The 27,589-nt window shown below is 42.0% G+C and overlaps 1 protein-coding gene across 20 annotated transcripts in view; it reads left to right on the plus strand.

Moving 5' to 3' along the window:
* Window positions 1–27,589, plus strand: part of Fggy (FGGY carbohydrate kinase domain containing) — a 362,592-nt gene that overhangs the window by 35,727 nt on the left and 299,276 nt on the right. For 13 of the 20 annotated variants that reach the window (XM_060365879.1, XM_060365885.1, XM_060365883.1 and 10 more), the window contains 2 exons: window positions 3,564–3,675; window positions 8,986–9,137. The exons of 4 other annotated variants lie outside the window; for them this stretch is intronic. In XM_060365879.1, the coding sequence (XP_060221862.1) occupies window positions 3,564–3,675; window positions 8,986–9,137 (264 nt within the window). Of the gene's footprint in view, window positions 1–3,563; window positions 3,676–5,710; window positions 8,404–8,985; window positions 9,138–9,191; window positions 9,273–27,589 lie in introns of those variants that run through there. 3 more of the 20 variants (XM_060365893.1, XM_060365891.1, XM_060365894.1) reach the window with 3 other exon arrangements.

Raw genomic sequence — 27,589 nt, forward strand, 5'->3', positions numbered from 1 at the left:
ATGTTTTTTTTTTTTTTTCCATTATTGTGCCTCTAATTAATGTACAGTTGTTTCCTAAAGATGGGCAGTATCATTAACCATTAGGGGAAATACAGGTGAAAATCACCATCAGCTTTTCCCCCGAGTGGCCATATTTTGCATTTGTTCCTGCAATTCTTGAACATTCTACTTTCTCCATGTTTCTTTAATGTTTGACATAGGACCTGAACATTGCTTTGGAGAGACTGCTGTCTTAACAATGTCGAATTTTCTGAGCACGGGTTGCTTCATTAGAGGTACCCTTTGTGTTGTTATCTCAGGGTACAAACCTTGAACTGCTTTTTACACCAAGAATATTTTAAGTATTTGACAGTTTTATGTATGGGCATATCTTCATCATATCCAATCCAGATACCTGCTTCCACTCCACCTGAATCACCCAGATATTTCCTCTTTCCATCTTCATTATTCCTTCCTCCTTTCCTTCCTCTTCCTCATAATCCTCCCAGTCCAGGGAGTGTCATGTGAATGCACATGGGTATAGGGCCACCTCCCAGAGCTGAGAATGAGCATCCCGTGAGCATCCACCCCTCGAAAAAATGGTTCCATATTTTGGACCTGGTAGTAACCAATTGCCAGTTCCTCAGGAATCGGTGGGGCCTCATGGGCTTATCGATAGGCTCCACTTGTACAGGAATCCAAACTGCCGTGACTTCATGAGGGCCGTAGCCATGTCACATCCAAGGACAGTACTCATCCCCATCTCACGTTCCTTCTGCTCCTTCTTCTGGGATGCTCCTGACCCATGGGGGAGTTTGATATAAATCAGACTGACACCCGTGATCTTGAATATTTTTTATGTAGTTATGAATGGGATTTGCTTAATTTTATTTTTGACGTGTTAGTTGCTACTATGTAGAAACACAATTCATTTTTATTTATTAACCTTTAGGTCTGTGGCTCTATTAGATTTGCTTATTAGTTTTAGTAGCTTTTAAAAGATTTTATTTTTAATTGTGTGTGTGTAGGGTGTTGGTAGGCTCACATGAGTGCACATGCCCTTGGAAACCAGAGGCATCAAATCTCTTTAAAGTTAGAGTTACAAGCATTTTTGAGCCACGCCAGTTTACAGGTTCAGAACTGAACTCTGACCCTCTACAACAGCAGCAATTGCTCTTAACCCATCTTCCGAGACCCCCACAGCAGCTTCTTGAAAATGTTTTCAATTTTTTTAGCATGTGAAATAATATCATCCGTAAAGAAATACCTTTAGCTTTTTTTCTACCTGTATGCCTTTAGTTTATTTTTCTTGCCTTATTTCAATGGCCCTGAACACTAGCACAGGCTGGGTAGAAGTGCTAGGTGGAAGGGTCTTTATTTCGTGTCTAACAGGGACAATAATGAATCTTACTATTAGATATGATGTTAGCTCTGAGGTTTTTTTTTTTTGATGTTTTGTTCTTGTTTGTATACATTTCATTCTGCGTTTATTTTTTCATTCATCTTTTTTGTTTGTTTTTTTAGGGTTTCCAGTATTTTGAGATTATAATCTTATGTTTGTGCTGTATTCTGTTAATTTATGTTTTACATTAATTAATGATTATGAAATTACCCTTGCAAATTCTGGGGTAATTGCACATGGCCATTGTGTATATGCCAGTTTTGTGTCTGTAAGATTTGGCTTGCCAGCATTTTGCTAACATTTTTATACTTGTGCTTGCGACAGATACTCTTCTATAGTTATGCTTTTAATGTCTTTCCCATAGATGTCAAGATAGGGCTGCTCTTGGAGGATTTGGTGGACATGCTTTTCCCTTTGCTCTGTTCTAAATGCCTGACACTTGTAAGGGTCCTTTCTTGAATGTTTTATAAACTTTCCCAGAAAAACCACTTAGAACTGGAGTTACATTTTCATTTTCTATCTTTTTTTTAACTTTGATTAATTACACTTTATTCACTTTGTATCCCCCATAACATTTTCTATCTTTTAAATACAAATTTCAATTTTTTAAAAAAATGCTTCTCTATTTACTGTATAACTCTGATCTATTTCCATAGCCTTCAAATGGTTCTGATTGGTGATTTTATCCAGTGTTATATTTTATTTTGATAGGAAGATTTGCTGTCTCTGCCATACTACTATGCCCAGAAATATCTCCTTTATGTCTCTTAGTTTATGTACAGTATTCTATTGTATAAATACAGCATTATTTACTTGATTAAAAAGTAACTTACTGGCTTTTTCATATATTGTTAGCAGTGGTCTAAAGTAGCCATCTTAGAAATGACTCTATTTACTCAAGGTCATGATTTTCTAAGATAGGTTCTCAACAGTGACATTGCTGAGCTAGTAGTTATATTTTCATAGGTACTGTCAAATTACTTCCCAAAATTTGTGCTCAGTAATTACATTGCTATAATAACATTCAAGAAGGGTTCCTTCTAAATTTCTTTTAAAATTTTTATTGGCTTATATTAATTATGGACAACAATGGGTTTCATTGTGACATTTTCATGCATACATGGATATGTTTTGGTCATATCACTCCATCACCCCCCCACCATTGATTCCTTTTCTCTTTCCAACTAGTCCTCTTTCTATTTTTTGATCTTCTGCTCCCTTTTTCCTCTTCCTCTTTCTGTTTGTGATTAAGTGAATTTAATTAACCATTATCTCATCATAGATCTTTTAAGAAGGCGGAGCCACTGCTATATACAACTAACCTTTAACATTTTCACTAATGTAAGAAGCAAAAATTGCTATTTTATTTGCATTGATTAATTGTAGTACAATTGGAAAACTTGATACACTTTGACCTTTGCTTTATATGATTTTCAATTAGATTGCTTGTCTTTTTCTTATTAATTTATAGGATCCTTTAGTATTTTAGTGATACTAAAAGTCTTTTTTTGAATCTGAAAAGACTGTTTTAAAATCTCAGACATTTTTACGACATTGTGAATCAAAGGTTTCAGTTTATTTCATCATAAAATTTCTTTTTCGTTTTTCAGGGCCTTGTGCATTTTATGTAGGCACCTAGCACTGAGCTACATCTTGAACCCAAGTATAAGGTTTCTTAAAAAAAAAACTTTCTAAAAGTTTTACATATATGGGTTCCTGAATAGCTTCATTTACCATGAACATACCTGGTGCCTACAGAAGAGAGAAGAGTGAGTTGGGTCCTCTGAGACTGGAGTTACTGATAGTTATGAGCCACTGTGTGGGTTCTGGGAACTGAACCCAGTGAACAGCAAATGCTCTTAACCCTTGAGCCATCTCTCTAGCTCAAGCCATAAAGTGTTCCATGATGAGAACCTGGGCTCAGATTCCTTTCAGCAGTCATTTCCAGGTCAGCGCATGTCATTTGGGATCACAGCTGTGGGGTTCCACTAGTGGGAACCCCATCCTGACTTTTGGGCACACAGCATTACACAATGAAGAATTATCTTAAATTAAATAGTGATTCTAAACCTTCCTGTGTTAGGCAATTAAAAAATTTTTGCATTCATTTCCTTCTAGTGGTCTTCAAGGGTTAAGAGCCTGTGTTATTATTTATGCTTCTGTTTGCTTGCTTTTAAAACAGAAAGTTGTTCAAGGGATTGATGTACGACGAATCCGAGGACTTGGGTTTGATGCCACGTGTTCTCTGGTTGTCTTGGATAAACATTTTCATCCTTTACCGGTAAACTATGAAGGTAGGCCTGCCCTTGTCTCTTCCTCTTCAGGCTGCTGCAGGACAAAGTCTTATGTTTAGGACTTTGAGAGCCAAGAATCCTAGATTTCAAGGAGTGCATACTGTCTGGTCTGCTAAAATACATATTTTCTTTGTAATTCTGGACATATTTTCAAAAGCTACCATTTCTGAGGTTTATTTCCCTGTTGTTATAAGTAAATGGTATTGGGTTAAATATTTTTGTTAGTCACCCTATAATTATTATGGAGGTATTATCTTACTAGCTATCACAATAAGACACTGACTTCTGCTAGATTTTATAAAAGCCTTAAAACACCTTGGGCTGGGCAGATAATTCCACCAATGCTATCTCAATAACCTCCCCTTCTACCTCCCAGCCCCAATCCAATGCCATTTCTCATAACCATTCTATGCTGTCTTCCGTCCATAGTCTTATAAATACTTGCTTATATTTTTCATCTTGGTGTTTCTTTTCATTTCCGGAGTCCTTTCTCCCAACCCACATATTTCCTTCCATGTGCTCCTCTCTCGTCTCTGCAGGTCTGTGTGTCTCTTTCCCATGATTCTCCTCCAGTCCCCAAAGCCCGGGAACCTTAGTCACACCTACTTTCTTCCATCCTGCCCAGGTGCAGGCCTTTTTTAATTAACCAATCAGGAGTAATGTCTTACGCAGGCATACACAGCAAGAATAGGTATATCTGGGCAGTGACCAGATCTTGAGGGCCAATAATTAGCATCAAAATACAAGAATCAGACCAGCCCCCAACATCTTCCAAACTGTGCATGTGTATGTGTTTGGCTTAGTGTTGCACTTCATAGTTATTAGACAATGAAATTCTCCAACCCATGTCATCTAATGGGGGAAGAGTTTACGTTAGCTCACAGAGCCATGGTGGAGGCAGGGAAGACATGGCCTCAGGAGTTTGAATCAGCTGATGACTTTATGTCTGCCATCGGCAGAAGAGAGCATACACGCTGCGTGTGTAACACGCTGCGCTGCTTCGCTCCCTCTGTCATCCCTCTTATTCACTTCAGGGTCCCCCTTTGAGATGGGGAGTCCTGCTCACATTCAGGGTGGATCTTCCCATGCTAATTAACCCAATTAAAGAAAATCCCTCACTGGCAAGTTCAGAGGCTCCTCTCCCAGCTGATTCTGAATCTTGTCAAGTTGATAATTAACACTAACCATCATAGGCTTTGTATCAATCTTAGTTTCCATGGTATTTCTGGCTGTGCAAAATGTCTGGGTACAGGTGAATGGACAGTTTAACATTTTAGAGATGACATTTGCAGTGGAAGACCACTGCGCCTTATTAAAGCAGCTTATGGGTGCATCTCAGTGTCAGCATCCCACTTCTCATTGTGGACAGACTTGCTAAAGGCACTCTGTTAAAAGCACAGCTCGGTGGCAGCTCCGTGAAGCAAAATGACCGTATTCTACCTAAAATATTAAAATATATCCATCCTTTAACTGCATCCAGCTGACGAAACTTCTCCACAGCTTCTTGACTTCCAACAGGTTACCTTAAGGGTAGATTTTTATCTATGGTGGACTAGATTGTGCTAGAAAATGAAATAAGAATTTTAAAGTTTTTTGTTTTTTTTTTTAAAATTTTTTCTACCTGCAAGGTGGAGTCCAAGACTTGGCTGCTTACTGGAGTGGTTACACAGACGAGGCAGATAACCCTGAAAACCTTTAAAACCAAACCACAGGACCAGCAAGCTGTGCAGCTGTTCTTAGCTGTTAACCAGCACAAGCTAAGTACAACAGTTTAAGAACTGTCAGCATCACTGCAGGATAACAGTGTCAGCATTTGCCTTTTTAAAACATCCTTCTTGCTTTGAAGGGCACCCAGCCAGTTACTTGTTCTTTCTTTCCCTGCAGACACCTCGCTCTCTACCCAAGCCTGATTCGGACTGTCCCCTTAGTGAAGTTTTGGGGACGAAGCGCCCAGTAGGGACAACTGTAGATCGTGAAGGGGGTTTTCACATATACTGTTGTGTGCAACAATAATCTAACATTTAGATGTTTTTGTTCATACTTAATTATTATTACTATTTCTTACTATATGCTTCGAAAACATCTTGAGGGAAGTATTCAAAATTTTAAATGCATGAGTAGGGAGTAAAGATGAACATGTGGCTCTGTAACTCCAGTTCTGCTTTCTGAACTTCCTCAAGTTCCCTTAAACTGTGTCCACTTTCTGGGTTGGTGTTTTGCATTCCATGTTGTTTCTGCTGTGTCTCATTCCTCATTTTCCCTTAATGTGGCTGATCAGTGACCAGGCATTTTCAGAATTAAATAAAGGGGGACTCCTCTCAGCTGCCCTTCTGTGTTCCGGTGGCAGGCACTCTGTCCTGGTAGTCATTGTACTCACAGAAGTTTTCTTCTCAAGCTCTCCTGAGAGGGACAAAGCACGGACACTTTCATTGTGCCTGGCGTGTAGAGGCAATGAAAGACTAAACATACTTTCAGTTGAATCCTTTAAGTGTGACTTTCTTGGAGAACTAATAAACGATCAACTTCCCAGTTTTTTTGTCTATAATGAAAAATGAGTTATAATAAATTTTCAATTTCCGGTGTATTTTTTTCCCCGCTGTAGTAGTGAGTACAGTGGCAGCAGCTGCTGTTCCGTGTTAGCACAGTTGGAAGTTTAACAACAGGTGTTTCTGTTACGTAGTAGTGCCACACGCCACCCATTTAAACAACAGTGATGTTGCCCCTGCCAGGCTCACCCCCTCCCAGCATGCCTGCACACCTGTGCACATTTGGAAGCATTGATGGCTCTGCATAGGATGGAAATGTCATCCCGGTAGTGTCATCCCGGTAGTGCGTGTAGCTTGGTCTGAGAATCAGAGCCTGGAGTACTTCTGTTATACACTATAGCATTTTGCTTCTTAGGAAAGTGCTTTTTGATGTTCTTCTGGGAGGCCTTTGTTTCATTTTCTAGCTTTTCCAAGCTAAGTGAGACTTGAAAATGTTTCCGGTCAGGAAAACCAGTGAGGGATTTCTTTTTTTAAACTTTATAATTTCTTTAGGTATCTTCTTAGGTTGATTACATTTAGTTAAAATTATTTTTAAGATGCAAAAACTAAAATAACAACACAGTAGACTTTCCGATACTCCTTAGGTTGAAAAGAGAAATTTAGCCAAATTTAAAGGTAGGTATCTTTTTAAAAAAAATTCTCTCCGCAGTTCAGGGCTTTCCCACATGACCATCCTAACTGCTGCACATAAGCACATGGGTTTGTGCTACACATATGTCCGTATCTTCAGTGAGGACAGTATGTGTAGGGCTCTACAATCTCTCTGCCAGCACGTTCATTCACGTCAACACATCTAAGTCTTGTGCATTCCCCTTTCCAGTTCACCTGTTCTCCACACAGGTCAGGTGTTCACAGCACACCTCACGGACTGCCCAGCTCCCATCTGGAAATAGTGTCAGCTGTAGGCTATTAGTGGCCAGCGCAAACTCAGGATCATGATCGTTGTGGAGGGTTGTTTTACAGCATCTTCAAGTGAGATGCTATAAGCAAGATGGACAGCACAGAGCTCAGGTGAAACTTAAACACACTAAACACCTGCCATTAGCAAGATACGTAGTTCTGTAGTTATTTCACTATTAAATGTATATGTGCTAAGGGCTGGTGGGTCCCAGTGGTATCACACTGATGATATCCTAGGTGTTCGTGGGACTTTCTCCACATTGGACCCTCGGACGGATGCTTGTTAGTTTTGTCAGCTTGACACAGGCTAGAGTCACTTGGGAAGTAGGAACCTCACCTGAGGCAGTGCCTCCATCAGCTTGGCCTGTAGACATGCCTGTGTGGTAACTTTCTGATTGTTGATCAATGTGGGAGGGCCTAGCTCCCCATGGGCGGTGCCACCCATGGGTAGGTGAATTGGAAGGTATGAGAAAGGTAGCTGAGCAAACCGTGGAGAGCTAGCCAGTAAGCAGCAAAGGTCCATGGTTCCTGCCTTTGTTCCTTCCTGAGTTCTTGACCTGACTTAGTCATTGACTGTGATCAGAGCATGTAAGCTAAACAAATCTTTTCCTTCCCCAGGTTGCTTTTTGTCAAGGTGTTTATCATGGCAACAGAAAGCAAAGTAGAACAAGAGACATCAGCGATGGTTATAGGAAGAGGGCCTGTGCGTTCTGTCATGGATTCTTTGAAGTCAGGAAGACAGGAAAGGGCAGCTAGCTACCCTGGGGTACAATAGGGAGAGTCAGGACATAAGGGATAAAGACTCCTTTTCCAACTGGCTTTCAATTGCTCCTTATGCTTTCCTCCTGGACCAGCCAGGAACTAGGACTAGATAGATATGTGTGCCTTGCTGATCACTGCCTCCTAGTTAACACATGATAGATTTCAGTTAGTCTCTCTTAGGTAAGATATTGGTATCTCCATAGGCTCTGAAGCCAAGGAGCTAAATGGAAGGGAGGGAGTCAGCACTCCCATTCAGAACTCATGTGCTTGCCACTCCACCAAACTGACCAACGAAATGAGAAAAATACCCTGAAATGAACACATTTTTAATTCAGTTGACCAGAAAAATTGGAAGCAGGATGTACATGCCCTGTGTAACTGTAAAATCTATACTCTCAAAACATTTGTCTGTATTTAAAGGTGTCACCTACTTAGACAAGGAATCACCTTGGCCATATCTCATAGCTCTTTTCTTGACAAGAGGGCTGGGAAACGAAAGGAAGAAGTTGTGAGAAGAATGGTAATATAATATAAATAGATGATAATGTAATAATGGCAATGTAATTGGCAGATTTCAGCCAGTTTTAATATTGACGTAAAGTATTATGTATGTGTATGAGAATGTATGTGTGTGTGTCCATGAATACGGGTTTGTGCATATGAATGACTTTTAACCCTGGGGTTGTGGTCAAGAAAAAAGGTTGGAGTCACGATGAACGTTTGAGAGTAGGTTCCTCACAGCCTTGCTGTATACTTTCACTTTAAATTCAATTCATTTTACATTTACTTACCTATTTATTTGATGTACATGTGTGTGTTTGTGTGGGGGGTACTTTTGACACGTGGGAAGGTCAAACGACATCTTGCAAGAGTTGGTTCTCTCCTTCTAGCACGTGGGTTCTGGGGGTTCAAGCTCAGATCATCAGGCTTGGTGGGAAGTGCTTTGAGCCTCTGAGTCATCTCCCCGGCTCCCACTTTGTTCATTTTTGATACATGAATTTACAGTAGAAATTTTGTAGTGCTTTGCTTGGGAATACACTGTTGTCCCCTTGAACTAGAAAGAGAAGACAACATCTCTGTATATCTTTCTCATGTCTTCTAGGGGATTCCTCTCGAAACATTATTATGTGGCTGGACCATCGAGCAGTCAGCCAGGTTCAGAGGATCAATGAGACCAAGCATGATGTCCTCCAGTATGTGGGTGGTGTGATGTCTGTGGAGATGCAGGCCCCAAAGCTCCTGTGGCTGAAGGAGGTGAGTGTGTGGGAGGGCACCAGCAGTTGTGGAGGAGTGGAGGTGTTCCTTCACTGTGGACTAAGAATGCCCTGTCAGGTCTTCAGTGTTATGTCTGTGGAGATGCAGGCCCCAAAGCTCCTGTGGTTGAAGGAGGTGAGTGTGTGGGAGGGTACCAGCAGTTGTGGAGGAGTGGAGGTGTTCCTTCACTGTGGACTAAGAATGCCCTGTCAGGTCTTCAGTGTTTGATTTTACCCAGTCAGCCTGACGAGGCTGAGCCCATCTTCTCGTGTAGGTTCCAGTTAACTGTTCTTCTTCATACACAGATGACAGGCACTCTATGTCATATCTCCTTGAACCCTATAACCCCGTGCAGTAGACTGTTTTCAGATAGCTTTTTTTTTAAAGCCCTGTTTCACCTCAAAGTCAAGTCTCTTCTTTCTGAGTGCTGAGATTATAGGCAAGCATTATCATGCCCAAGTAGTTTTTTTCTTTTTTCTTAACACATTGTCTCCATGTTGTAGATTAGAAAAATTAAGCTCATTAAGAGGAACCACATCACCACAAGTGATGCAATAAATATACAAGAAAGTATACAGGATTTGAACTTGAGACCACTTGACTCCAAAACCAGTTCTCTTAATGTAGTGTTCTCTGCTGAAGTTCAGAGGTTAATTGCCATTCCAATTAGAGAGTGGCAGGGCTGGGACTTACGTCCAGTCCTTCTGACCAGAGCTTTCTTTGTCTCCATGCTCTTAGCCCCAAATTATTCATCTTTGGCATTGTTGACATTCAAGATATCTCTTTCTCATTTTACCTGCCCTTGAGTTTCCCTGCCTTTGAGTGATATGGTGATCTTGGTCAAAGCTCTGGCAGGTGGTTTCCATTTCCAGATGTTAGCACTTCTTTATGAAGTGTGGAAAATGGTGATGTCAGCTTAATGGCTCCCGTCAGAGATGGATGGGTGAGAAAGTTCACCTCCTCTGGGAACCACAGGCACTTGAAACCCCTAGGTGGTCTGCTGCATAGAGAATCCATCAAATGAGCAAGAGTTGGTGTGATTCATTACTGGCTCTGGGTTTCAGGGGGTGCGAGTCATCAGTTATTCGGACTGTATGTGGAGGTGGGTAGAGTAGAGGGATTTGTGAAGGTGTCCCAGCCTTGTGAACAGGAACTCGGCAGCAAGGCAACAGGAGGGCCACGATTATCAAAGCAGGCCGGGCTTGCTATCTGTCTCTCATCCATTTCAATCTGCAGAAAGCCCCCGTGGTTGCTGAGTTTGAAAATGGTCAGGAGTCAAAGATTTTGAAGATCTGATTCTGCCTCTGCCCTCAACAATTGTACACTTTGGGAAGAGTCCTTCTTAGCCCAGGCCTTCCCTCTTTTTTCTTGTATGCAGTGAGAGAGGTGGATCAGACCAGTTTTAATAATCAACTGAAATGGGCTGAAGCACACATCCGCGTACAGAACTGCTGTGTGCTGCCACGCGCTGTGGGTTTCGTAAGCACCAGTTAGCTTAGTACTGACAAGCTCTGCCTGGTGAGGTCAGAGAAGACGTCTGATTCTATCAAACACTTGGTACAGCCAGAGTTAGAAACCTCCAAATTCCAGCTCGTTCCGTCAGGTGCTCGGGACCAGGAGTAAGGGTGACAGTGTGTTTAAAGTTACCTGATCTTAATTGCAAGACAAGGAAGGAATGCGTGGAATGTGTTTGCCTTTGTGGGCACGTAGAAGAAGAGTTGTACTGAGTTCTGCTCAGAACTCAGAGCAGGAAGGTGGTCCTGTGTTTCTATGAGATTCATAGCTGCCCAGAGATCTGCGCCTTTACCACCACATCTTTGAGATAAACAGAAAATAATTAATTTCTAGTCAAGATTGCATTATTTCTCACCCATCCATATCTGATGGGAGCCATAGTAAGCTGATACCACCATTTTCCACACCTCCTAGGAACATGCAGGTATTTATTTTTTATGTGTTCCATTCTAACAGTTCATACAGGCTTCCTCAGACAACCTAGTGGTTTCTAAAATTGAGAGTCGCCATGTTGATCCTGAATTTAGTATGTACACTAGATTGGCACAGCACACTACAGCCCAGAAACTCCTGGACTCACGAAACCCTTATCCTTCAGACTCCAAGGAAGCTGTAACTACAGGCATACACTGCCATGACTGGCTATGTATTACTTTTTAAAATACAATTCCCTTTAAAATGTTTTGAGTAAAGATCAAAACATTGTTTTTCTGTGTATTCATGTATCTGAAAGTGAACCTAAGATTGACAAGGTTTTTGTTTTTCTCTTTGTCTTTTTGTCAGCATGCATGAGATTTCCCACTGAACATCCTTTTGATGTTAACATAATTGTACTCAGAATTAATGGGAATTCTAAAACCAACTTCAGCATCTTCTTAAAGATCTTCTTATAGTGCTTCTGAAACTTAAATGTGTAACTGAGTCACTGGAGGTCTTTTTAGACCATATATGCTGTTTCAGCTGCCCTGGGGCGGTGACCAAAAGAACTGGAGAGTTTCATTTCTTACAGGTCGCTGTGTGATGCAGATGCTGCCAGCCCGCGGATTTATATAGCTGGTCTCAATGTTATGCTTGGCTCTTGAAGAAGAAAAGTATGCATTTATGGGGAGTCAGGAAAGGATACCTTCTTTTTGACTCTTTGATGGGAGATACAGGGATGTTAGACAGCTTTACTGGAGTGGTTCAAGTACATATTCAGATAAGAATGTGAGAGTTGGTGCTTTTAAGTTTATTAAGCTGTCATTTGTCTACTCATTAAATAACTTATTATTATTATTATTATATTACTTTACTTGTGTGTTTGTGTGTGACTACACCATCCAAAGACATATAAATGGAGGTCAGAGGACAATTTTTAGAAGTTATTTTTTGCCTTCTGCCATGTCGGTCCCAGGGAATCAAACTCAGTTGTTAGGTTTGGAAGCAGACGCCTTTTCCCACTGACCAGGTCACTAGATCATTTCTATATGATTGTATTATTCCTTCATTTCTAAGTCCTGACTGAGTTTCTGCTATAATAAGTCAGTAAGTGGTGGAGAGACACCAGAAAAAAAGGGGACAGTAAGAACTAAGTCTTAGCCTGTACAAGCAGAGAGTCTACAGTAGGTGAAGTTTGGGAGAGGCAGTTGGATGGAAACAGCCGTTGCATGAAGACGCTGTAAGCATGGTGATCCAGGGACATGTAAAATGCTCTGGGAGAAAAACATTTTCTTTCTGGAGGCGGATGTTAGGCATGAGCTTCAGTGCACAAGTGGAGGTTTTGTCTTGTAGTTAACGGGAAGGATTTCCTAGACAGATCCTATGATGTACTTTCAGTATGGCACATAAGTCTCAAGGAAAAGATGGGACTTTGGTGAATGTAACTGGGGAAGAGCTTAGGTAAGTAGCCTATTAAGGGCTTAACTTGGTGATGCAGTCTGGTTGTTGGCTATGAAGTAGGAGGGGTATGTCTTAGACAACTTTGGCAGGGATGTAAGGATTGAATAGGGCAAGGAAATGTGTGCATAAGACTGGATCTTCCTTATCATGAAAGCCTCTAGTGGCTCTGCTCCTAGGATAAATAACACCACATGTACCCTGGCCCGGAAGATGGTATATGATGTCATTTATGTCCTTTATTCACTTTAATTCATACACAGGGATCCGGTCAGAGTTCCCCAAACACAGCTGGTTTTTCCCCACTGTACTCCTGGCTAGAGGATGGCAGATTATACTTTTGCTCTCTGCCTGCCTGTTGGACATGCTACTGGGGAACTTGGGAGCTAGGAAAGTGTTTCACATGTTCAAATGTTGAGGAGAAATCAAAAGAATATTTGGTAACACTTGAAAATTAATTGAAGGTTAGGGGCTGTCACCAAAGCTTTACTGGAACACAGCCACAGCCACAGCCAAAGCCACTCATTAATGTATTGTTTGTTGCATCTGTTTTGTTGCACCTGAGCAGCCAAGATGGAAACTGTGTGGCGTGCAAAACAGAAAATACATTTGTCTGGACCTGGGAAGAAAGCATTGACTGGCCCAGTTGGTCTCGAGGGTGCTCTTTCTCTGCCTAGAACAGTATTTTCTGTGTGGCTGTCTCTTCCTCGTCACTAGCTCTCCTCTGTCTGAGTGCTTCCTTGGAAAGAAAGCCTTTCCCTCTGGTCAGAAGGCTCTTACCATTGACAATATTGCTGTTGTGGTTCACATGCATTTCTCATGACGGTTTCTATTGTGTTTGCTTCCTCTGACCATTGTAATCTACAGGTGGATAGAGATCATATCCAATCCATTGTTCACTGCGCTGCCCCTAACCCACATAGATTTTGAATAATTTTAGTGATTTGATATCGTGCTCCAGGTAAGAACTAATGAGAGCAGAGTTAGGCACTGCAGGGTAGAGAGGCAATGAGTCCCGGAAGCTTTAGGTATAACACAGGGCAGTGAGGCTGACAGGGGCTGACCACTGTTTCATAATGCGGCCATTTCTGTGTTCCTTGTCCTTAGCTTGGGATCCCATGTCCCAAGGAGGCAAGTTGAGTTTGGAGTTCAGACATCCCAGGAGTCAAAAGGGATGTACTGGGAAAGATGTAGCTCTTGGGCAAACTCACTGGGATCTGGTCTTGCAATATGGAATTTTAACCATGTTTCTTAAAAGGTCTGCATAATTTAGGTTAAAGTGCATCTCCATAATAAGAATTGTCAGATAAGCAAAATTTGAATTTTTTATAAACCCCAGCAGCCCAGATTTTTCCATTTGGCCTCAATGATTCCAACTCTTATCTTAATGAAGGGTAACTGTAAATTAAGATCTGGCATCCTGGAGCAGCTGGAGTTACCCATGTTTATGAACATGAAATATTGTAGGTAACAAGATGCAGACTGCAGATGATCAGGAGAGGTAACAGCTGATGCTGATGTGGATTCTGACAGCTCTGTGTTAATGAAACATGGGTAGCTGGGCCTTTCTAGGACACCTGGAGAGATGGCAGTTTGACTTTTCAGTCACTTCCTTTTCCTGCCATTGTCCCCAAAGAAGAAAACAAATTATTCAGCTCCTCCCCCCCCCCCCCCCCGCCCAATCCATGTCCCGTGCTTCTTTTTGCCTCAGGATGCACTGAGAAATGAGTCCAGGTCCCAACTTGGGGCCTAACTAGATCTAGTTGTTCTCACACACCTTTTCTGGCCCAGGTAGAGTCCAGTGAGGATCCAGGGTATTGGGGTGTAGAGTGATAATGTAACAGTTGAGTGTATCACAGTAGAAACTGATGGAAAAACAACTCATACTGGGCATCAAACGGATCTTACTTTGTAATTCTAGTGCAGAGGCTCTCAACTTTTCCAATGCTGTAACCCCTTTAATACAGTTCTTCATATTGTGGTGACCCCTAACCACAAAATTATTTTTGTTGCTACTTTGTAACTGCAATTTTGCTATTGTTATGAATCACAATGTGAATATTTGTGTTTTCTGATGTTCTTGGGCGACCCCTGTGAAAGGGTCATTCAATCCCTAAAGGAGTCTTGACCCTTTGAGAAACACCTGGTCTTTTCTGTCTGATAAGAGGTTTGTCAGCCCTTATTGGTGATTTTCCTTGTTTGATTATTCGATCTTTCTTGATGATCTAATAAGCCCTTTATCTTCCAGTTTATTCTGACCATGAAACTTGTTAATTTTTTTTTCAAATACCATCTTTTTTTTCTCTCTCTCTCAATGTCTCAATCATAGACACTATTGTCTTTCTTAGGGTAGCTTAAAATTTCACACGCTGGCCTAGTTCTTCCCACTCCTGTCCAGGTGCTAGAGCTGATACAGATGTTGTAAGTGTTTGAGAGACTCAGCATAGTTCTACAATACTGATAACAAAAAAGTGTCTAGGATTGAAGTGAGACACATTGTATTTAAATCTTTTTCCTACCTCTAACCACTTGTAGGACCCCAGAAAAGCTAAACCAACTTCTTGAAAACACAGAGCACTGGACTGTTATAATGCTGGCCTTGGAGAATTGTTTTAATTTAGTGGGATATTTGGAAAGTGGTTTGTAGTAGATCTTTAAAAAATAGTTTGGGCAGAGTGCAGGGAATCTTATGAAGGAAGGAGGAGATAGAAAGACCTAGAGGGGACTGGAGCTCCACAGGGAGAGCAACAGAGCCAAAAAATCTGGGCACAGGGGTCTTTTCTGAGACTGATACTCCAACCAAGGACCACGCATGGAGATAACCTAGAACATCTGCACAGATGTCACCCATGGCAGCTCAGTCACCAAGTAGGTTTCCTAGTAAGGGGAACAGGGGCTGTGTCTGACATGAACTCAGTGGCTGCCTCTTTGATCATCTCCCCCTGAGGGGGTAGCAGCCTTACTAGGCCACAGAGGAAGACAATGCAGCTAGTCCTGATGAGATCTGATAGGCTAGGGTCAGATGGAAGGGGAGGAGGACCTCCCCTAACAGTGGACTGGGGAAGGGGCATGGGAAGAGAAGAGAGAGGGTAGGATTGGGAGGGGACGAGGGAGGGGGCTACAGCTGGGATACAAGGTGAATAAATTAAAAAATAAAAAAATAGTTTGATTTTTCTGCTATGGTGTTTTTAAGTTTTCTCCTTGGTGGAGATGGGCATTTCAGCTATATGTTATCTACGACTGAGTGAATTCTAAACACTAGAATGTCTTCCTTCCTGGGCTGGCCTTTGTGAGTAGTGAATGCTTTATGACAGTTTTGTTTCCTGCTTAGTTAAAAGCAAAGCACGTGAGACTGTCAGCGACAATCAGGAAGCAGGGAGAGGCCCAGTGATGGTATGATTATCTGCTGTGTGTGATACCTGCTCAAAGACAGCCAAACGTGAGCCCAGGGAAGGCAGGCTGTGAGAATCTTCTCCCTGTTTGCCCTAAATGTCCCTAGTCACTCCAGCCCCTGAACTACCAGTATTTTATTGCACAAAGATCATTTGATTATTGCCACAGCACTGTTGTGGGGGTACGTTTCATTTACCTCATTTTACAGATTAGGAAAGTAAAGTTCGTCAGAGTTAAACAGTTTATGTTACCTGACCAGTATGGAAGCCCACACCGACAGCTTTGCCATGGTTCTTTCCTCCGTTCATATTCTATAGGCACCTGCACCAACCTGTGTAGACATCCAAAAGCAGACTATGCTGCCAGGAAATTAGTCTGATCAGAAGAGAAATATAGGTCAACCAAGATGAGAGAACAGAACCAGGAAGTAATTGCAAATAGTGCCTTGTAAGTATATACAATTTTAGTTATATACTATGTATTTACACTTCCAAGCAGTTTTACTACTGCTAATCCATCTTATCCTCACAATCAGCCTACAAGGTAATATTGTCCTTTATGTATCAGGAAGTACGTACAGAGACTTGAAGTTTGCACCAAGCTTCTCAGCTAGTAAGTGACCACGCTGAGTTGGAACTTTGACATTTTCCATTCAGAACATGGCCTCACTGTCTTTTTTTCCCTCTGTTTCTTCAGCTGTTTTCCTGTCAGGCTATCCATGAACCAGGTCAGGGAAAGACTGTCGGTGGCAGACCTCAGAGGCTCTACAGCGGTTAGCAGCTGGTGGTGGGCTTATACTTTTATTTTACCTCTAGCGAGGGTCTCTAGGTGATAGGAACTGTGCTGAGATTAGGGGATCCCCAGGTAAAAAGAGAAGTGAAGGACCTAGACAGCTTCTGGGATCTAGTTTAGAGAGACAGAAAATGAACAAGGAGGCGCACACGCGTGTGCACATACACATACACACACACACACACACACACACACACACACGGTTTTGTTTTCTTGAGGATGCTGTGGAGGATTTGGCATGGCCAGCCTGGGCTCTTTCAGGTGGTTGCACTGGACCATAAAGATGAGATTCTTAGTAGGGAGCAGTGATTCCTTGTGGGAAGGAACTCACCTCATAACATCGCCTAGGTTAGCATGGTGGGTTGTTTGAACTCATCACGGAGCAGGCTGCGGTGTGCTCAGCAGGAATAGGCCAGAATGTGCATAGCTTTGGAGCCCTGGGCTGAAGTTTGGACTTTAGTCTAAGAGCAGTGGGATATGGTTGATAGGTTTTAAGCCTGAGTGTGACACAATCTGTTTTATGACTTAAAAAAATCATTCTGCCACAATGCTATACTTGGTAGACAGTAAATATTTGTATAATGACAACAAAGTATACACTGTATTATTAAAGAGAAAAGCATTAAAATATTGACTTTGCAGTCTCCCAAATACCTATCTTTGGAGAAAGTATTCATACAAAAAGTGGACTAGTTGTAGAGAAAGAAAACATCACTAGTGGGACACTGCCCTTGGCTGCAGTCCTAGGTTACGGTAATAGCAGTTTCATTCTTTGCTTCTTGGTAATTCCCCATGAAAAAATAGCCTTGTAACCACTGCCAGACTTTCTGGCTGATAACACTTTGTTATCCTCACGGGAATGTTTTTCTTCTTGGACCCATTTTCCTAAATATCACTTAAGAATTTCATGTACACTCCTCTGTAACACACCATCATCATCTCATTGTACAGTCAAGGGAAGTAAGGTTCAAGGTTCACAGGCTTTCATGACATCCCTGAAAGGCACAAACTCTTGGCAGGTTCTCACCAGGCTCAGCCTGCCCATGGTTCTTAGGCTCTAACTACCATCCCTTACTGCTTGCTTTTAAAGTCACTCATTTGTTCCCTCTTGCTTGCTGTAGGATGGCAGTCCACAGACTAAATCAAGCCCCAAGACAGGTATACTTTGGAAAAACAATTTTGAGCATGTCTAGTAGTTACAAATGAAGCAATTTCTCATAAAAACATAGATTTTCTGCAAATCTGGAAAAAAAAAGGAAGCTGACAGTTCCAGGCTCACATGACCATGCCAGAGGATGGCCGATCTGAGAAGGGCCTATCTTGTTAGAGACCTGGCATCCCTCTTCTCACAGAAGTCCCCCCCAGGACTGCTCAACCATTTCCCTTTCCAACCCTCCCCTCCAGGCTTCTGCATTTGAGGTCCCGGCTGTGGGAGCATGTACAAGGACTCCATCCTTGCTTTTCCTGTGACAAATGCTGAGCGCAATAGAAAGATTTTACAGATGGAGCATTCCTCGGTCATTGGCTGTGATTCCATGCCAGATTCTGTCACACCTCTGTGTCTTTACTTAGTCCCCGCCCCCCTTTCTTCCTGGCAATCCTGTAATTCCCCCTCCCCCTCTGCCATATTTGAATGCCTACCGATTGCCTAAGACTCAGATTCAACTTCTCGTGGGAGCCATCCCTGATCTTCTCCATCTAATGTTGACTAGTGTCCGACTCACTTCTTGTGCAGCACGCTCTGTGTTATCTGTACGCTGGTAACTGTCACACTGCACCTGATTTATCCATGTGCTGCCTGGCACCTAGAGCTCTGCTGAGTAGCTCAAGGTCATAATCTGTACTTATATACATGAAGTATGGATGAGTGCATTAAATTATGAATCATGCCATTTTTGATTGCTGGGCATATCCATTCTAAAGTACAGCCCTGCTCCAGGCTCAATCTAAGTTTATTTTCTCTTCACCATTATGGGAAATGAAGATCCTAGGATTGTAGATTCTTCCTATCTGGGCCCAGCCCTTCGCTGAAGACCTGTTAACCAGCTAACCTTCCAAGTGAAGTGAATACAAGTTTTGGGGAGGAGGTTAGGGTTCACTCTGCTATGTCCCTGCACTTTGGCAATGAATGACACCCCCCGTCTAAATTTTTTTCCCATTTTTCTCCAGGAAAAACTAAAACACATCTGCTAATCTAAAGATTTTTCTGTAGGATGCTTGTGCCACAGCTCTGTGCACCGGGACCAACTCCAGCATTTGAAATTTGTATCTGGTAGTATCCATTAGAGATGTCTGCTGTGGATTTTCTGTAGGGTTGTTTGCAGTAAACTGGCATTGGAGAAACTTACAGTGTGGAAGCCAGAAACCTGCACCCTAAGCTCCTTCCCAGATTTGCATATTTGACGACAGAACTAAATAAGTTCTGTCTTAGTTTTGTAGTCCGACAGAATGCCTGAAAAATATACAATAGAAAAAAAAGTGCCCATACGGTCACCTAGCAACATTGAAGATTCCATCTCTTACTGTTTTCATTTTACTTTATAGTTTATGGTAGAGAGTCTGACTTATATTTCTTTTATATATTTATGTATCTTATTTCTTCTTGTTTTTGCTCTAGGATGTGGCCTTGTAAGGTTAAATATTCCAATTTTTCATACTTTGAAGAGAAATATAAAAAGCCTGGACAAACAAACAAAAAACAAATGAAGTAACTTGCCAACAGGTTTGAGGAACAGGGTCTCAAGGAAATTCTTTTGGACTCCGTTTTGTTTTTCTGTAACACTGTATTTCTTCCTCATTTGGTTTGTTGGGTTCTTAGTTCCGTAGAAGGAGCGTCAGATCTTTCCATGCCCATTTTAACTACCTAGTGCCCAGAGTTGAGCCAGTGCTAAGCACTGGAAATACAGCCAATGTTTGCTGAAAGAATCCATGTCTCTTGACTAGGCAGACACTAGACTGGTGACTATAGTACTCAGATCACATTCCCAGCTAGCTTGCTGTCTAGTTTCCTAACAGCTGCACATGCATGTCATTACCTCTAGAGTCAAGAGAAAGATGGCTTGATACCCATGTGGCTTTGGTCGGTTGGTTTTACTGGTCCCACCTCTCACCTTCATAATTCTGCCATGTAAGGATATATTCATTCATTCAGTGATTTGGAACTTTGCTCATTACCTATCCCATACATAGCACTATGCCTAATGGAGATGACAGGAGAAAGCTAGGCTTGTGCTGTACCTCAGGGAGCTCCCACGTCTAGGATCAGGGTCAAGAAGCTGTAAAAGCCATTTTCCCCGAGATTTTATTTTAGTAGAAATTTTACACATAGCAGCAAAGTGGAAACATTTTCAATGAGCACTCAGATCCTACTGTTATTCTGCTTTCCTACAATGTATCTGTACCTGTGTGTATCCATTCACACTTGCTCTTTCTGAGTTGGCTCAGGCATCACACCTATGGAACAGTTTGAAGCATTGAACAGCTTTATAAGATACTGAATAAATTCTGCTTAAGAGGTTGATACTGTTTGACTACAGACAAGAGCAATGCCTGCATGTGGCTTCATTCACCATGTACTGTGTGTCCTATTTAGTCCCTGGGAATATCCAGGGAGGGAAATGGTAATTCTGTCTCTGAAGATGAAGAAGCTAAGGATGGGAAGAATTAGATAAGAAATGAGTTGTGACATGCTAATTTGCTAATGCTGGAATGCAGGCTTGCATTTTTGTATTAATATTTTTCAAGCCTCTCCTATCCCTTATGCAAGAAATTTGATGCTCATGCTAAGCCTCACTCTCTTCCTAGCCTGGGCTTCTAAATGTAAGATTTGAATTTAAACAAGAGTCATAAACGTCAGTTTGTCTCTTGCCTTAATCAGTCAAGGTACTTCTGTGTATTCTATAAATGAGATGTTTACAGAGCCAGTTCTCATTATTTAAACATTTTTTGGATCCTATGTAACACTTCTGTCTAACCTGAAATTTTAAAGTAAATATGAAATATAAAACAAAAAGCTAGTAAAGCTTCAAGTTTTAGATACAAATTTAGAGTTACATTTAGAGAATCATACTTGAGAGTAAGGTCTTACGTTTCCTTCTGCTCTATAAATTCTAGCCCAGAAACTCTTTTTCTGCACCCCAGGACAATGTAGGAATCTCTTAGACACCCTGCTGCTTCTCCTTTACACTCTTCCCAGATATGTGTAGATAAAAAGAATGAGTGACTAGCTCAATTAATCCTTCACCCCTTCTCAGTTCCAGGGCCCTGAAAGCATTCTGCAGCTATGATCTCACTGCTTGTCTCTGGACAGTGAGCTGTGGCTATTTTGCTGGTTGAACTCAGGGACTCGTATAACATCTAATGTATCTTGCAGCCTATGGGGAGGCAATGCCTGGGCACAGACTATGAAGGGAAGTCTGATCTCAGTGGGAAACACTGTGGAGCCCATATCCACAGCCTCCAAGAGAGCTGCTTTGGTGTGGCTTCTGGGATTTGTAGTCTCAGTGGTTCATGTCTTCTGACTCAAAAGGTCATTACGAGCTCCAAAGTCATTACAAGCTCCCAAGTCAGGGCTCTGCTGTACTATCTGGCCTGTTGCTTATTATGACATTACTAAGGGATCTAAACTCTGTGATGGATAGAGCTTTCCCTAGTAACGATATATTAAAGTGTACTGAAACTTACCTAAGTTAAAGCAAAGAATTAGGAGATACAGTCTCAATTTTTACCAAATAATTTATGGGATTCATAGATGTTTATAATTTTATTACTAAATAACCATGTTTTATTATTTTTTTAAATTTTGACTTGGCTACTGATTAGGGAAAAATTTTGTCCACGAACTAGCACCATGATTTCGGCATTTGAGAAGAGCTGGTGCATATGACCTTTGGAGTTCTTCAGTGTTGGCATTTTGTGAACTCCAGAGATATGTGGGGGGAATCAGAGACCATCAGACAGATACCTCTTGCAGTTGTCTTGTTGTGCAGCCATATAGTCTGGCCTTGTCTAGGGGTCAGAGACATACCCAGAGACCCGAGAGAGAGAGAGTGAATCACTGTGTAAGTATTTGTCAAGCACCTCCCTGCTCTGGGAAGCAGCAGCTGGATGATGGTTAGAGGAGGAGGGGCCTGGTGTTCATGGCCAGGATTTGTTTCCAGTCTGTCTTCCCAGTGTCTGCATAATCTAGGCAGCTCATGTATCTGTGGCCCTGAGGTTCCTATTAATGAAATGGATCCCTGGCATATTGTGTATCAGAGGGATATAGCAGATTCTTGATTGCCTGTGACAGTAATGATGATAACAAAACAGTCAATTGTTGGAAGAAAAGTGTTGGGATGCATTTTTGGCATGCTTGTTTCTGGATTCATTTAAGTAATCAACAGCGAAGGGGGATGGGTTCACCTTGTTCACAGGGAAAGCCCTTGACAAAGATTACGCTTAGTCTTTGCAGATAACTTTTAGGAGAGAATGCATCCATGTAATTTTTATTAGATTTAGTGATTTATAAACTTGCTAACACTATATAATAAAAGTTACTGCAATAATGCTTTAATTTTGGTTAGCTTTAGATCATAGAAATTCATTAGTAAGGGATATTCACACATAAATATTCTAAAAAGTTCTGAAGGCCATCTGACAGAAAAGCAGTCACTGGGTATTGCCTTATTTTAGATGATATTAGTATATTCTTGAATGAAACTTTTGTTTTTATAATAAACCCTCATTACAAAAGCTATTCTCTAAACTAAAACCATTGAAAAAACACTCTTTTCATGAATTAATAATAAAATGTACTAGTCAGCTTCCCGTTCCTATGAAAATTCTTGAGAGGCAGCCAGGCATGGTGGCTCACACCTTTAATCACAACAGAGGGGACAGAAGGAGCAGAGGGAGGCAGAGGCAGAAGGATCACTGTGAGTTTGAGGTCATCCTGGTCTTCAAAAGTAAATTCCAGGGTAACCAGAGCTACATAGTGAGACACACACACACACTTTCTTTCTCTGTATGTGTGTGTGTATATGATGTATATATTTTATTTTGGCTCATGCTTTTGGAAGTTTCAACCCACGGTCAAGTGGCCATTGCTTTGGGGGCCTGTGACTTGGAAGCATACCATATAGGGAAAACGGCAGAAAGAAGTATTCACCTCATGGAAGTCAAGAGGCCAAGGAGTAGCTGGAGAGATGGCCCAGTGGCTGAGAGTGTGTACTATTCTGAATTCAGTTCCTGGCACACATGTCAGAGAGCTCACAACGGCCTGGCATTCTGGCTTCAGGGGCAACCCAGTGCTTCCAGCTTCTACAGTCGCCTGCTTGCTGATGCACCCCGTTTCATCATCTATACATAGTTAAAAATAGAGTCGTGGGTTTATATCCTCCTCAGAAGCCAGCCCCTATGCCCTTGCCTTCTTTTATGAGGAGCCACCTCCCAAAGTCTCAACACTTCACAACAGCATCACAGCCTGGTCACCATGCCGTTGCCTTTAGTTTTATGGGCTTTTGTGGGGCACTTACATAAACTACAGCAGAAGTAACCTGCATGCTCTATAGTCAGTACTAGGGGTAGTGGGGATCCCAAATGAGCCACTGTAAAAAAGACTCTGACCTCTTTGAAACAGAGGTTACTGTCTTTTTTTTCAGACGTGGAAGCAAGATGAAGAAAAATCTATTAGCAAACTTCTGGTAGGCTGTTGCCAAAATAACTCTCATACATTTGAACGTGAGCATGTCAGTTCCCATTTGAGCATGAGCCTATTTAAACAGGTGAGACAGAGGCTCTCACCGACTGCAGTCACTGAGCGGTAGAGCTGGGGTTCTGTTTCAAGTTGTATTCAAGTTGCACACAGCTCACCGTCCAAAGGGCTCAGGAACAGGGACGTTACCTAGGGGCCGAGTTGGAGTCAGGTCATAAGTACTAGGGTTAGTGGGATTTGAAGAAATTTGGCTTCGGTGGTATCTGAAGAAATGAGACCTGTAGGGTGAATAAGCCCTGAGTTGGTCAAGGTCGTTGGAGGTCTCTTTATTTTTGAATTTCCTTTTGCAGCATCATGGGGTGGAGTCCATTTGCCCATTAGCCACAGTGAGAGAAAAGCCAGCAGCTGTTTGCCACCCACTTCAGTTCTCTCACTACATGGACGTCAGCCTAAGAAATCCAGTGAGGAGCTTTTAGCACTCTGACGGCTGCAGCTTCCTTTCTGAGCAGGCAGGGTATTCTTCCTATTCCACACATGTTGAGAGTAGGCTAGAGGGTACCCCCAAGAAAAAGAGCAGTGAGTTAGCCCCTCTCATTGGTGGGGGTAGAAGTGAATACAAAATATAGACGTTTCCATCTTTCCTTCTGAGTGGGGTTTGACTCAGAGACAGTGACATCAGACATGACTTCATCCATCCAAAGGAAAGACCGTGTGCAGACTGAGCGCAAGGCGGGCTCCTGCCCTTCACTCCCCATGTTTTGTCTCATTGAGGACATTGTTGTGTTCCCACTGTTTCCCATACGTTTTGCTATTATTGTTCTTCTTCTTCTTTTAAAGTTAATTAATTAATTAATTCGCTTTATCTCTCTATCATAGCCTCCTCCTCCCCTCCTTCTGATCTCACCCTTCCTCCCTCTTTCCCCCTTCACTTCCCCCCACCCCCCATCCCAGCTCATTAAGCCGCTCCAGGGAGGAGTGATCAGAAAACAGGCAACAGAGTCCATGTCAGAGCCAGTCCCCATGCCCATCTCTGTCATTGTTTTTCACTTATTTTTTCCTTGCCATTTTGTTCATATCTCAACCTGTTCTTTCCCTGAACCCAATCCTCCCTGTGTCTTTTTGTGCAATTGCTTTTGTCCCTATTTCGTCTCCTTCTTCTTTTTTTTCTTTATTAACTACACTTTATTCACTTTGTATCCCCCCTGTGGTTCCCTCCCTCCTCCCATCCCAATCCCTCCCTTCCTCCACCCTCTGCATGCATGCCCCTCCCCAAGTCCACTGATAGGGGAGGTCTTCTTTTCCTTCCTTCTGACCCTAGTCAATTAGGTCTCATCAGGAGTGGCTGCATTGTCTTCTTCTGTGGCCTGATAATCCTGCTTCCCCCTCAGGGGGAGGTAATTAAAGAGCAGGCCAATCAGTTCATGTCAGAGACAGTCCCTGTTCCTATTACAATGGAACCCACTTGGATACTGAACTGCCATGGGCTACATCTGTGCAGGGGTCTTATACTATCTCCATGCATAGTTCTTGGTTGGAGTATCAGTCTCAGGAAAGACCCCTGTTTTTGGTTCTGTTGCTCTCCTTGTGGAGTTCCTGTCCTCTCCAGATCTTACTGTTTCCTTCTTCTTTCCTAAGATTCCCTGCACTCTGCCCAAAGGTTGCCCATAAGTCTCAGCATCTGCATTGATAGTCTGCAGGGCAGAGCCTTTCAGAGGTCCTCTGTGTCAGACTCCTGACTTGTTCCCTCTTTTCTCCTTTTTCTGGTGTCCATTCTCTTGCCTTTCTGGATAGGAATTGAGCATTTTAGCAAGAGTCCTCCCTCTTTATTAGTTTCTTTAGGTGTACAGATTTTAGTAGGCTTATCCTATATTATAGGTCTATATGAGTGAGTATATACCATGTGCATCTTTCTGCTTCTGGGATAGCACACTCAGGATGATCTTTTCCTGATCCCACCATTTACCTGCAAATTTCATGATTTCCTTGTTTTTTATTGCTGAGTAACATTCCATTGTGTAGATGTACCACAATTTCTGTATCCATTCCTCCACTGTGGGGCATCTGGGATGTTTCCAGCTTCTGGCTATTACAAATAAGGCTGCTATAAACATAGTTGAGCAAATGTCCTTATTGTGTACTTGAGCCTCTTTTGGGTATATGCCTTGGAGTGGTATAGCTGGATCTTGAGGAAGTGCTATTCCTAGTTGCCTGAGGAAGCACCAGATTGTTTTCCAGAGTGCTTGTACCCTGCACAAAACTAAAGTCCAAGTGGATCAAAGACCTTAATGTAAAACCAGACACACTAAACCGCTTAGAAGAAAAAGTGGGGAAGAGCCTTGAACTCATTGGCACAGGAGACAACTTCCTGAACAGAATACCAACAGCACAGGCTCTAAGAGCAACAATCAATAAATAGGACTCCATGAAACTGAAAAGTTTCTGTAAAGCAAAGGACGCTGTCATCAGAACAAAACAACTGCCTACACATTGGGAAAGGATCTTCACTAACCCTATATCTGACAGAGGACTAATATCCAGTATATATAAAGAACTCAAGAAGTTAAACAGCAATAAATCAAGTAATCCAATTTAAAAATGGAGTACAGAGCTAAAGAGAGAATTCTCAATAGAGGAATATCGAATGGCAGAGAAACACTTAAAGAAATGTTCCATGTCCTTAGTCATAAGGGAAATGCAAATAAAAACGACCCTAAGATTTCACCTTACACCCATCAGAACGGCTAAGATGAGTAACTCATGCTGGAGAGGTTGTGGAGAAAGGAGATCCCTCATCCACTGCTGGTGGGAATGTGAACTCGTCTCCTTCTCTCCTTAATATCCTTTGTTTGTTTTCTCTTTAGATCTTCTGTTTTTACCTGTTTACCTTCTTCTCTGCTTTTTGTCCTCTTGTCAGAAATGTATGTGGGAACTCGTCCTCCTTCCTCTTGACTCTTAACTTCTGGTATCTCCACCAGTTTCTTGCTGTTCCACCTGTCCTAATATTGCATGCTCAGTCACCCTTTCCTCAGGGATGGATGGTGGCTCCCATCCTTTTCTGACTTCTTACTGATTTTAGGAAAAGTCCTTCTGACTGACCCTCTCATAGCTTCTTCTCCTTATTTATGGATGCAGTTGATGAGCCCTTATCGGTGTTGTCTAGGCCCCTGACATGGTCTGTACATCTCTCCATCTCCCCTTTCTCACTTTTTATTTTCCCTTCGTATAGAGATTAGACATTACCTTATATCTATTCCCTTTCCTCTCCTACTCATGGCAGTGTTTTCCTTTATGACCAAACAGATCCTATGCTTTAGAAACCATGTATTTTAGAACTTAAACAGACATCTGGAATATTTCACATGAGAGTCTTTGTTCTTTTCTAGCCAACTTTAGTGTTGTGAGCAAGATTTTGTGATTAAGAACTGGAGAGGTGGTTCATTACTTTAGAGCATTTGCTGCTCTTCCAGTGGACCCGGGTTCAATTTCCAGCACCTACATTGCAGCTCACAACCATCTGTAGCTCTAGCCCCAGGGGATCTTCCATTTTCTGGCCTCTGTAGGCCCTTCCCACACATGGTGCACAGATGTACAAAATACATAAAATAAAAATAAAGGAGAAATTTTAAATTATTTAAAATATTGTAGCCATCTCTAAGCTTCCTCTTCCGTTGTACCTCCCAGCACTGACTTAGTCTACAGAAACAGTCAGCAAGGGTGCGTACCTTGCTCTACTGTCACTTGATAGCTCCTCCCTGGCTTTGACAAACCTACACAGTTACTCTTTGTTTAAATTTTTATGTCTTGTAATGATTAGTGAACATCTTAACAGTATGTGTAAAGGGCTGCTGAGAGACCATGTAAGCAAGTATGTAAACTGCCCCGAACAACGCTTAGTATCCAGGGAGCACTTCTGAAATGATTAATTATTTTGAATGCTAATTCCACCACATTTTTCTATCTTTAGAGTCTGGCTCTCCTTAATCAACCTTGATTCTGCTATTAAGAGGTCTGCTATTTCTGTCAGCCACCTAATGCATATGGGTCTCATGGTCTTCATTCAGAGCAATGTTTAAGTCATGATATTGTAATCTGGGCTCATTCAGTGAGGCTGTACATGATATGTTTTTGCTCATTCTGGGACATACTGAATCAATAACCATCTCCTCCCAAATCCTCGCTCTTC

The sequence above is a fragment of the Meriones unguiculatus genome, chromosome 12 (assembly GCF_030254825.1).
Source record: "Meriones unguiculatus strain TT.TT164.6M chromosome 12, Bangor_MerUng_6.1, whole genome shotgun sequence".
In the NCBI taxonomy this organism is placed as follows: Eukaryota; Metazoa; Chordata; class Mammalia; order Rodentia; family Muridae; genus Meriones; species Meriones unguiculatus.